Source organism: Esox lucius, chromosome 11 (genome assembly GCF_011004845.1).
Source record: "Esox lucius isolate fEsoLuc1 chromosome 11, fEsoLuc1.pri, whole genome shotgun sequence".
In the NCBI taxonomy this organism is placed as follows: domain Eukaryota; kingdom Metazoa; phylum Chordata; class Actinopteri; order Esociformes; family Esocidae; genus Esox; species Esox lucius.
In genome coordinates, this window is record NC_047579.1 from 24,278,341 (window position 1) to 24,290,490 (window position 12,150).

Here is a 12,150-nt window from a genome sequence, read left to right on the forward strand (position 1 = left end):
TGTTTTTCTGAGGCAAATGTGTCTGAGCTTAGCAGGGTCTGTTCAGGTCAGCCCTGATGGTATCCTCATGGTATTAACAGTGATGCTGGGGTAGGGGGCCCTCTTCCCTCTGGTTTCAATATTAAATCCCGTGTTCAGCAAAGGGACATTGCCCTCTGTAGTGCAATTACTTTTGAATGGGATTTTATTCATGTGTCCTGACTTCAGTGGTCACTAAAGATCCCATGGTGCCTGACTTCATGGTGTCCTGACTCCATTTCCAATGCGACCCATTTGATCAGCGCCAAACAATCATCCCCAGCTTCCGATTGGTTCACTGATCCCCTCTCCTCCATGACCAAAAATAAACACATTGCAAAGTACTGTAGGCACTAAATGCAGCAATCAATAATGTATCTAAGTCACTCCAGATAAGAGTGTCAGCTACATGATGAAATGTAGGTGTAAGTACAACACTAACTACCCTTCATGTTTTAATGTGTGTGATTATCTGCCTGGTCTGCTGTATGGTCATGCCCCTGTAGGTCAATATTTCTGAATCTAAATGGTTGCCAGTGTAACTTTATGTATCCTTGTGTGTGTGTATCTCTCAGGTTGTGTGTGTGTGTGTTCATTTGCTGGAGTGTTTTAACTCTGTTTTTGAGTGCATGTGTGTGTGTGTGTTTGTGTGTGTGGGTGTGTGTGTGTGTGTGTTGGTGGGTGTGTGTGTGTGTTTGTTTTTGCCTAAGTGTGCCTGCACATCCTCCTACGTCTTGTAAGGACATCTTCAGTCATTAACCGGAGCCAGTTTTGTCATTTAAAATGAGTTGATAGCAGAGAGGCTGTGAAGTATGATGGGCCAGATTCTGAGCTGTCATATTTAATCCAATCCCAAATCTATTACAAGATACTGTACACTGGGACAAAGAAAGAGAAAGACAGAAGCAGACAGAGAGAGAGAGAGACAAATAGAGACACACACAGAGACAGAGGGGTAGTGGCACCACAGATCCTATTCATCTTGTGCTTGCTGGATACCCTGTGACAGGTGCTAAGTGCATTGATGTCTCTGTGACATAACAATGCAAATCAATGTCAGAGATGTCAGACTGACACACAACAGCTTCATCTACACCAAGAGAACAAAGAAGGCTTAATGTCTGCTGGGTGCCTTCCACTCACATCTTAGAAAACAGCCATCTTGGATCTGAAGGGAAACGTGTGATTTAATAGGAAACAGCCATTTTGGCTCAAAAGGAAACATGATTTAAAATGTCTTTCACTTAATTATAAAAGCACAACCCTTGACGTTGTTTTCTCATGTATTCGGGGTCCTTTAACAGATGTTCTATTCCAGAGCAACTTAATAAGTAGCGACTGCATATATTTTCACACTTTTTTGGTGCTGACTGCCTGTGTGAATGTTATCACCATCACTTGAAATCCCAGGCTGCAGACAAGCAGAGGACTGATGATCCAACTCAGTTCAGTAGCAACAGAAGACAAACTAGACAGTCATGCTCTATGCCTATGACAGTGTTGTCCTGCCCTTGTTTTTTTGTGTGTTGCATCATTCAAGCACGCCTCTTAAGCAATGTCTACTGTGTGTCCACTGCCTGCTAGGCTTTCTTATCTTCTGTAACACCTACTTAATAGAAATACGTACAGTTGAACTTTTTTGTGACATCCTCAATGAGATTATTTTTGCCGGACCGCGTAAGCGGTGCCGGCTAAGAAGAGTGAATGTCTCTTGCTGAGTGACTGACTGACAGACTACCCCTTGTTAAATAGCGTAGTGGTTAGAGAAGCGGACTTGTGAACTGTAGGTCCCGAGTTTGTATCTCCTTGCAGGCGAAGCGAAGTATGAATTATTCTGTATAGATGAAAACTTCGCTGGCTAAAACCTCCAGTGACTAAATTATAGTAAGCCTGAAAGGAAACAGTTTGCGGTTATAGTGCGACTGTATCTGGTGGACTTTCGAAGCAGGCATCCGTGCATGCGTTTTGGGTCAGGATATACAAACACATTTGCTGGCTACAACATAGGTTACAGTAGTTACGTTATAGTAAGCCTTAACTAAAACTGTATACGGTTATGTTATGATTATTTCTGGCATGGAAAAGTTCATCTTCAGTCTCATTAGCAATTGCTCAATTCTTATGATTATTTCTAAGAAGTTTGTAGATACTGGTAAAGCCTATTACTGGCTAATAAGCTGCTAAAACGGCCAGTGGCAAAAGCTAAAAGTTAATAGACGCTATTTGTGGTGGAGGTAAACTTAATAAGACGTTAATCAGTTTAACACAATGCTCAATAGTGTTCAGCAATTGGTGAAATGTGTAATGCCATGGCATTATGGTTAAAGACAGTGCCTCTCACATGGAAGGCTCAAGTTTGAATCTACAACATTTATTTATTTTATTTCCATGATTCTCTCATCATTTCACTTGATGAAAAAGCTAGTTATCGTCACCTTTCTTGATAGTTATTGTATCAATGTAATTCACGAATGAAAGAAAAAAGTATGTTGTTTTGCCATGAAAGAAAAAAATACGTTCTTATGCCATGAAATGAAATAGCTTTGGCAGACTCGCTAGGAATTGCTCAATTCCTATGGCTGTTCCAGTTAGTTAGTAGGTACTGGTAAAGCCTATTACTGGCTAAACTGCAAGTGGTAAAAGCTAACAGTTCATAGATGCTATTTGTGGTGGAGGTAAACTTAGTAAGAAAAGTTAGTCAGTTTAACTGTATCAGTATCCTTCACAAATGGCCAATTAGCTGTTAAAATGACCAGTGGCAAAAGAGGATTTGTTCATAGACACAAGAGGCTATACTGACACCTGTCAAAGGTAGAGCTCTGTGGTGTAGTGGTTAGCAACACAGCCTTTCACATGGGTGACTCAGATTTGAACCTCAAGAGAGCAATACTTTATATTGCGGTCTGGCTGAACTAGGCTTGCCTGGTTTCTTATTTTCCCACGGGTGTCACATTTTAAAACTGCCATCTACTGTATCTAAACTGTCACCCTGCCATCGTAAGGGTCATGCTCAAACAACTCCTATCCGAATCTACAGTTCTCTACACCCTACGCTTATACAGTTCAATACAGTACAATACATTAGACAAATGTGACTGAAGAGTGCTGTTTAACAGTAATAATTTCGCAAGCCTTGTGGAAACGCTGCACACTGGTTGTGTAAATTGTGTTTGGGAAGACAAATCCTCAATTGTGTCACGAAAAGATTGTGTCACATTAGTTGTTTGTCGGTTTTTAGCAGCTGAGTTTTTGCAAGGTCTATGGTGGATGTTTAGAAGACCTGATGGTTTGACCCGATTCTAAATACAATTTAAAACTACTTTGACAAAGAAGGACTGCTTTCAGACGGAAGTTCCATCTATCACACCTTTGAAGTAGTTCAATTCAAACATACAAAAGGAAAGTACTTTCTGAACACTTTTGGAAATTACTTTTCCATTTTGAGCACAGGGTCTGTGTTGTGCTTGATGGGTCATGGACAAATTGGGGGGCACACACAAACACACACACACACACACACACACACACACGCAAGCATAGTGGGGTTTGCTTTGGTAGCAGCAGGGCTAAATAAGCCTTTGTCTACAGTTTTCTCCGTATCATTGGTCGACGCACACCGCCACGGTTCCCAATACATTATCCCTTCTGTGTCCCAGGAAAGAGGAAAGGGATGTAGGGAGTAAATTATAGGAAAGACTGACATTCACCATGCGCCTGGAATTTACAGAAACTGTGAATTGTCAGGCCACGTCCGCCCACAACCTGTGATATTGTGACTCTTGCCTCAAGACATCCCAGAGTAAATGGCCCTGCACATATAGGCGCGTGGTTTGCATTCAGGCGCTGGAAAAAGTTGATTAGCGATCATGGCATCCACAGTGGCTGTTCTCGGCAGCAAACAATGCGTAGAGGATAAGTTTTGCGCACGTGCAAGAAATACAAATTCCCTTCACTCGTTTATTCCCTCGATTACTTTTACTAGCAGCTTCTTCTCCGGGCACTAGCCGTGGGTGGTTTACAAAACACAGCATGAGCTCAGCATGAGGTGAGTTAGCGATCGTAGAGAAAAAACAAACGGCAAGTGATCGCAAGTCCTACAATCACTGCAGTGAGCCTCAACCTTAAAAGAAAGACCTAGGGAGTGGGAGATGGAGGAAGAGAGGGATGGAGAAATGGAGAAAGAGAAGGATGGAGAAGGAGGGATGAAGGGAAGAACAGTGGGAAGGAGCAAGAAAGTTTGGAGAGGGACTATAAATGTTGAAATTATGTGAACTGTGAATGTCCCCCAGATTGTAATCATTATCCGCTTACCATGGCCCAGAAGAATGTTTTTCAACCCTGCTCCTGCAGGCACCCTGAAGGCACCCCGCCCTGCTGGCATCTCTCCCTGTTCTTTCACACCTGATTCAAATGATCAGCTCATTATCAATATCCTCGATGAGCTACATCAGGTATCTTTGGAGAGACAAAACACGCAGGATGGTGTGCCTCCAGGAGCAGGGTTGAAAAACACTGGCCTAGAAGAACCTACATGTATAGGACTAGCTGGCCTCACAAAGGAAATGTACCATATGGTACAAAAAGTTCTCCATTTGTGTGTTTTTCCGATCTCAAAGTCAATAAAACGTAAAGCCATTTATGTTCGTACAGTCCGTTTCTACGTAAATATCGTCCAAACCGCAAAACACTTGGGTCCAAACCGCAAAACTTGAGTAATCGACATCCCTGATGATCATCGCCCCCCAGGCCTTGACCTAGCTTCAAATGAACTCCCCCAGTGACACATTTTTGGTGCCTGCTAGTCGATTAAGTAACTTTAAATTAAGTAAAGTTTGGCTAGGGCGTTGTGGTCATGGATGGGGGTAAATGCCACCAACTCTGACTCCACTGCTCACAAGTTCGAATCACAAGACACTTCCTTAACCCTAACCTTAATTCGAACCTTAACCACACTACAGTGTTAGGTTAACTGTCAACACCCTGGTACATAAACAGATGTTCATAAATGACTTTCCAAATGTTAAAGTGTTTATATTTGAAGGACTGGTCATTTGTAAAAGTGTTTACATTTGAATGACTGGTCATACGTATAAGTGTTTACATTTGAATGACTAGTCATTCGTATAAGTGTTTACATTTGATTGACTGGTCATACGTATAAGTGTTTACATTTGAATGACTGATCATTCGTATAAGTGTTTACATTTGAATGACTGATCATTCGTATAAGTGTTTACATTTGGTTGACTGGTCATACGTATAAGTGTTTACATTTGAATGACTGGTCATACTGTAGGTAACTATGTATACCCACGTGGGGAAATAACATTACCAATCTACTGATCACATTGTATAGAAACATAAAGGTTATGAGGAGACTGGTGCTCAATGACAGAACCCCCCCCCCCACCTTCCCGTACCCTAAGCAATTCACTATTCCCTAGAATGACCTGCATGGTGGGAGGATGATGAGAGAAAAGAAGGACGGGTGAGAGGCGGAAAGAGAGCGAAGGAAGAGGAGAATGAAAAAGGGTAGAAGGATACAAAAATGGAGGGAAAAGATGGAGTAAGGAGGACGGGTGAGAGACGGGGGGTGTGACGAGAGGCGGTTGAATCAAGCGGTGGAGTGAAGGAGAAGAGCAGCGTTAGTGGTGTGTCCTTGGGCTGTTTATCCGCGCCGCGCCAGCAGGAGCCTCAACGACTCAGCGCTTTGCCAAGGTTGTGACGGCGTTCCGTCACTGTTCCCTGGTTTAACTGTGGCGCCACATTATATTATTTAGTCTTACAAGTGGACCTGGGGCGGAGGTAAGTGCCAAAGTGCTAAACACAGAAGGTGGAGAAGGGAGAAGAAAGGGAATAAGGATCATCATTAGATTAACCTTTATTTGCTAAGTATATTGACATCATTTAATTGGTCTACTAGTTCTGCTAGTGGTGTAGAACATGTAGGGACAGACTACAAAATAAGAGGTGACATCAAATTCTATGGGGTGGGTGGTGAGGACGAAAATAATTATGAGTGATGGCTATATCGTATACATTAATTTATAGTTAATGAACATACTGTATTTACTGTTCTGGTATATGCTTGTCTGTAGATTAGCCGGATTTTGGGTGTACTGTAGTATAGCACAGCTATTAGTTGGGAGTTTACTTTATTGGGTGAACACAGACTTTTTCATCTCTGTGGGACAGATGTCCAGTTGCTCAGGGCCACAGAATGGGGAAAGAAACTGTTCCGGTGGTGAAGAGTTTATTGTCATCAGTACTACCCACCCACCCTCCGTCCGTCTTGCGAAAGAGTATTCTGGGAACAGTGGGTAATCTTTTATGCCTGATGGCCTTTCCGACACACTTTCTTGGCCTGGAGCCATGTAGGACCTCAACTACGGCACGGCAACGTGGTGCAGTTTTCTTTCCCGAAGACCCCAGACATTGTTTATTGGGAGTGTCCACGTAAAAATCCTTGGAAAATGGCGACCCATTTTAACCTTATATGGGACAGACCTCTGTTGACAAGGTTGTAAAATACCATCCCCTTGTTTTATGCCTGAACAACCTTGGGTATTAAAGCTGATTGTTAATTCTGGTATCTGGGAATCTTGGCCACGCTCACAGAGTGACAGTGTGTGGCCTCCACATTACAGGCCTGTCCAAAGCCAAGGCGAAACAACTGATGAGGTACTGTTCGGTGTCAGCGGTCATTGGCAGCATGGCAGTGCGGAGGAGGTGCTTTCTGTACTCGAAGGTGTCAGGATATTAACGACCTTTCAGTTCTTTGATGTAACAAGGACAAACAGGTCCCAAATCTGTGGTTAAATAAGAAAAACTGACTAATGGGGACATTTTACCTTTCCCCAATTTAAAAATGATGTATTGATGTATGTGTTAGGGTTGGCGCAAAAGTTACATTTGGAGTTGGGGTTACAGTTAGGGCTAATGTAGGTCAAGTTTAAGCATAAATATTAAGGTTGAGATTAAGGATTGGTTTAGGTTCATGTTTAGGGTAAATTAAGGGTGATTTACTTTGATTTCCCCATATAGTAAACGTATTTCAGTGTGTCCATGCAAACAGCCTGTAATGTATGCACTCACTACTGTAAGTCAATCTGTATAAGGGTGTTAGCTTCATGACTAGAATGAGAAAGTAAAATGTAGCCTAACGTTTCATTCAGAAATAGGGAGCAATGTTAGAGAATATTTCGTACATTTTTTCAAGGCCAGTTAGGGATACTATTGTTATCGTGTTTCTGCATGGATGTCTTCAATTACAATGAAGTGTCCTTGATTCTGGTGCCGTTCTACTCAAATTATCTAGTTAGCTAAACAACATTTACTGTTATCCAGGGCTTTTGAGAACTCAGCTGTTCAAATGCCATTCACAGATCCCCCATAGTAGCTGCTACTCCGTAGGTAGTTCTTTTATTCAATAAAGTAATAGATACATATGGCCACAAAATAACCCATGTTTTATAATGATGGCCAGAGCTTCAAGCCAAGCCTCCTTCATGTGTACCTCCGTTTGCTCTTTCTCCATCCCCATCCACAGCCAGCTCCTCTATCCACAGTGATGTGAGTAATTTAATGAGCTTTGTGTAAAAAACAATGTCACGCTCAAAAGGCGAGCAAAATAAATTATATGGGGTTTGAAACGGTTGTGAACCTTATTTTGCTTGTTTGAACAGTGGAACAGAAGAAACAAAATTCTGTTTTGGTTCAGAAATAAACTAATCTTAATCCTAATCTTAATCCTAACCCTTAATCCTAACCTTACTTTTCATATTGTGACTGACAGCTTTGATACACTGCCACCTGGCACAATTAAACCTCAAAGCATGCCGTAATTCTGTTGCTGTGGTTTTGGCAATGATTTTGCTGCAGATGTAAACCTGTGAGTAGAGTGTGTTTGTGATTGGCTGAAGACACATTGTCAGTGACTTTCCCAGTAAAACTTCATCCTACTCGTTCCTTGGTCATAACTGGTTTCTATTCCACATTCAGTCTTCACTTGTAATCATTCTCTTTTTTTTATTGCTCCATCATTCCCCTCACTTTCACATACTCTGACCTTCAGATCCCTCTCACACCTGTTGTTTTTCTTTCCTCTCCCTCTCGCCCTTGTTCCTCAACCCCTCTATAGAGTGAACTGTGTGTGGTGTTGCATAGCAGAACCGTTGGGGTGAAATGTGAGGTAGAGAGGACGTTTTTTTGACAAAGGCACGTTTGAACTGAACATTCGGTTTCAGGCATCATCCGTTGTGCTGAAGTCCATGATGCTGAAATAACTTTCTCTCTCTTGTTAACTGGTTTGTGGTTGCGTGGCTGTGTTTTAGTGATTGTCAACCAGGTCACGCATGTTTACATTGGTAAATGTAAGTATGCATTGAGTTGCTCTGTGTGTGTACTTGCGTGAGTTTGGGTGTGTGTGCGTTTGGGTACGTGTGTTTGGGTGTATGTGTCTCTGAAAACATTGGGGAATTCTTGTGATTGATTGTAAGACTGTAGTTCCTTGTCAGTGGACTTGCCAATACATCTAATATAAAACTAACTCTCCTGCTTCTCTTTCCTTTTCCTTTGTCATAACTGGTTTCCATTCCACTTTTAACCCCCACTTCTCCTCATTCTTTTTGCTCCACTTCCCTCTGTCTTCTCTGCATGTATCTGACTTTTGGGCGGTACCCTTTCCCCACACATCCCCTGATCCCATTCCACCTGCCACTCCCCCCCCCCCCCCCACCACCCAGCGAACATCCTCACCGTGATCATCCTGTCCCAGCTGGTGTTGCACCGTCAGAAGTCCTCCTACAACTACCTGCTGGCGCTCGCCGCCGCCGACATCCTGGTCCTGCTGCTCATCGTCTTCGTCGACTTCATCCTGGAGGACTTCATTATGGGCGTGCCCCTTCCCCCATCCATCAACAAGGCGGTCCAGGTCCTGGAGTTCTCGTCCATCCACACCTCCATTTGGATCACGGTGCCCCTGACCGTCGACCGCTACATTGCCGTCTGTCACCCGCTGAGGTATCACACCGTTTCCTACCCGGCCCGCACGCGCCGCGTCATCATGGCCGTCTACGTGGGGTGTTTGGTGTCTGCGGCGCCCTACTACTGGTGGCCTGAGCTCTGGCATGGCTTACCCGGGGGTGGAGGGGCAACGGGAGGCGGGGGAGGGGGGAGCAGCAGCAGCGCTGCGCAGCACGTGCTAGTCTGGGTCCACTGCACGACTGTTTACATCCTCCCCTGCTCGGTCTTCTTTTCCCTCAACGCCGTGATCGTCAGGAAGCTCCGGCGCCGACGGAGCTGCTTCCGCCTCCGCGGCTACTCCACGGGCAAGACCACCGCCATCCTGTTCGCCATCACCTCCGTGTTCGCCGTGCTCTGGGCACCTCGCACCATCGTAATCCTCTACCACCTCTACACGCCGCCGCCGGCGTCCCCGGGCCCAGCGCGCCTCCTGCACCTGCTCACCGACGTGGCGAACATGCTGGCGCTCCTTAACACTGGGGTCAACTTCTTCCTCTACTGCTTCATCAGCAAGCGTTTCCGGAGCATGGCGGCCACCGTCCTCCGGACACTCTTCCGGTGCCGGAAGCAGCCTCCGCCATTCTACGCCGGACACAACTTCTCCATCACCAGTAGCCCCTGGATCTCCCCAGCCAACTCCCACTGCATCAAGATGCTCGTGTACCAGTACGATAAGAATGGCAAGCCTGTCTGCATATCCTCATGAGGAGGTTGAACAGTTAAAGGGGTGAAGACGGGGGCGTAATCGGGTGCCGTTTCCCCTGACGACCAACCTCGATGATGATCCCTTTCCGGGACTTTAAGCTTTTCAAATGTCACAGACATTTAGAGTGTAGGACTGGAGAGGTGGAAGAGACCAGGGAGGAGAGATAACATGGTCTGTAGTTAATGTATGAACACACAGCCATCTAGCTACCTGAAGTTAGAGAGAGGAGGTTCGTACTAAGAAGACAAGCCAAGAAACATCGGAACCCACCTCAAAACCTAGAAGCGGTTTCAAGGAAGATCCACTTGTTCTTGCAAGAAGAGCAATCAAAAAGACTGATGGTTCAGCTTGGTTGACGTCCTGTCTCTTTGACTGTAATATTCTTCAGGCAGTGTCTGACGATGATCATGGACGGACGAAAGCATTAACATTATGGTTGCTGGATATTTCTGGATTTTATTGCCAGCCATTTGAAAACGGCAATAGAGACTGACCACTGAGGAACCCCCTAGTGACACAACAACCTCGTTTTGACATTGGGACATTTTTACTGGCATTTCTGTAGAGCATGGGATGGGGGAAAGGTGGAGGGGAATTCGGGAGAATAAATCAGAACAGCTGGCCATCGTCCATGGGGAACCCTGTCAAGTGAAAAGTTAATTGCAAACTCAGAGAGACCTGTCACCCTTGAAGTGGCATGGATGACATTGACATGTCCTTAGTTTTGCCTTTAGCTGAGTTGTTTCACCATTAACGTGTGGCCTGACACGCCACAAATTAGTACTGGCATTCCCTGTTACATGTGCAGGCAGAAGCAGAAGGTCTTAGAGGTGTGTCTGAGATTACAAGGGATTTTTTTAATAAAAAAAACAAAACTTGCAGATTTTTAAATGTTCTCGGTGAGTAAGTCTTTTCGAAGATGGAAAGGATTGGCCAAGCTGAAGCTTTGAAAGATAACCCCTGAATCAACAGCAAACTCACAGGGTTTCATAGGGGTATGAGTAGGGCTGCTCATTGTTGTCATGGCGAAGTATCAAAGAACAGTAGACTTGACTGTTACTATAATTTCTAAGACTTTAGTGGTCTTTCATTTCAAAAACTTGAGCACACAAAGCAACACATTTGATTAGGGTTATCAACTGATTATCAACCCTTTCTGTTCATTCAGGTGTGCTAGTTGTTGTAGTGCTGGGTTAAAATAAACACCTGCATACATTGTGTGTCTCCAGGACCAGGATTGAAGTATGCACAATAATGACGCAAAAATACCTTGTCATAGTGGTTTCATGGGATCATTACCATTCATGTAGAAAGAAGACATTTCTACCATTTGTTTCTAGTATTCAATGCCTGTCTTTGATGACTGTCTTAGTCAAATCAGAATGAATGTGTTTGTGCAGCTCCCTCAGCCTCTTAAATGTATATGGTTGAATATAGAGACAAATGATGTGTGTATGTGTGTGTGTGTGCATGGTTGCGTTTATATGCATGTGTGTGTGTGTGTCTGTCTGTGCATCTGTCTGTCTGCCTTTGTGTGTTTGTCAGTTAATTTGTGTGTGTGTGAGAGAGAGAGAGAGAGAGAGAGAGAGAGAGAGTGTACACAACAGAGCTAATGCGTGCTATGCTCTGCCTGCTTGTCCTTTAAATGGTTGTCCTTTGCAAACCCCCCCCCCCCCCCCCACTGAACGTATTGGAGGGAGGGAGAATTCACTGGTTATTACCACACTCTCCCTCCAGGTTGTATTTTCCTATTGTCCCTCCAACCCTCCTTGTGTTTGCCTGCGGTGAGGACAAAAATACAGACAACTGAGAAACTATGAATAGACTGTATACAGCCAGGGCTACACATAAAAATACCTCTATGTTTTTTCAGGGCTTCAGGACTTAAGTTTTTAATGTGTTTTATATCTGATGAGCAGTGCAAAAAGCTCTGTCATGTCTGATGTCTCATTAATAAGTTGATCCCTGTCAAAGTCATGGGGGGGGAGGGGGGGGGCTTCTTGCACGCCCATCACAGTGGCAACAATGAAAATCTGATTTCTGAGAAACGATTTCTGTCTGGAGTTATAGCTGAAATGGTTGATAGATCGGAGTGACTGCAGCACTGTGGATGGCCCTCATGGAGGGGGCAAGATCCTTGCACCTCCAATTAAACAACCCTGGAAATCTGATTTTTTTACTAACCTTTTGACCTCAGTCTTGCCAAAAAGCTTTGGCAATGATCTTTCTAAGTCTAGACAACACAAGCATGCACACGCAAATGCACCAGCCAGGTTGCCCTAGTTCCCAGGCAAAATCCTGCCAACAGGGGCAACAATGAGTGCTGTCTCTATATACGCAAATTAGTTATGGTTAGGGGTGGCAGACAGGCTGAAATGGCAACACAAGGCACAATGTTCAAA

General features: G+C 44.2%; 1 protein-coding gene across 1 annotated transcript in view; it reads left to right on the plus strand.

The window, feature by feature from the left end:
• gpr139 (G protein-coupled receptor 139) overlaps nt 1–11,248 on the plus strand; it is a 32,493-nt gene extending 21,245 nt beyond the window's left edge. Inside the window, exon 2 of the mRNA XM_020051004.3 lies at nt 8,763–11,248. Within this exon, the coding sequence (XP_019906563.1) occupies nt 8,763–9,748 (986 nt within the window). The 3' untranslated portion in view covers nt 9,749–11,248. The remainder of the gene's footprint in view (nt 1–8,762) is intronic.
• The last annotated feature ends 902 nt before the right edge of the window (nt 11,249–12,150 follow it).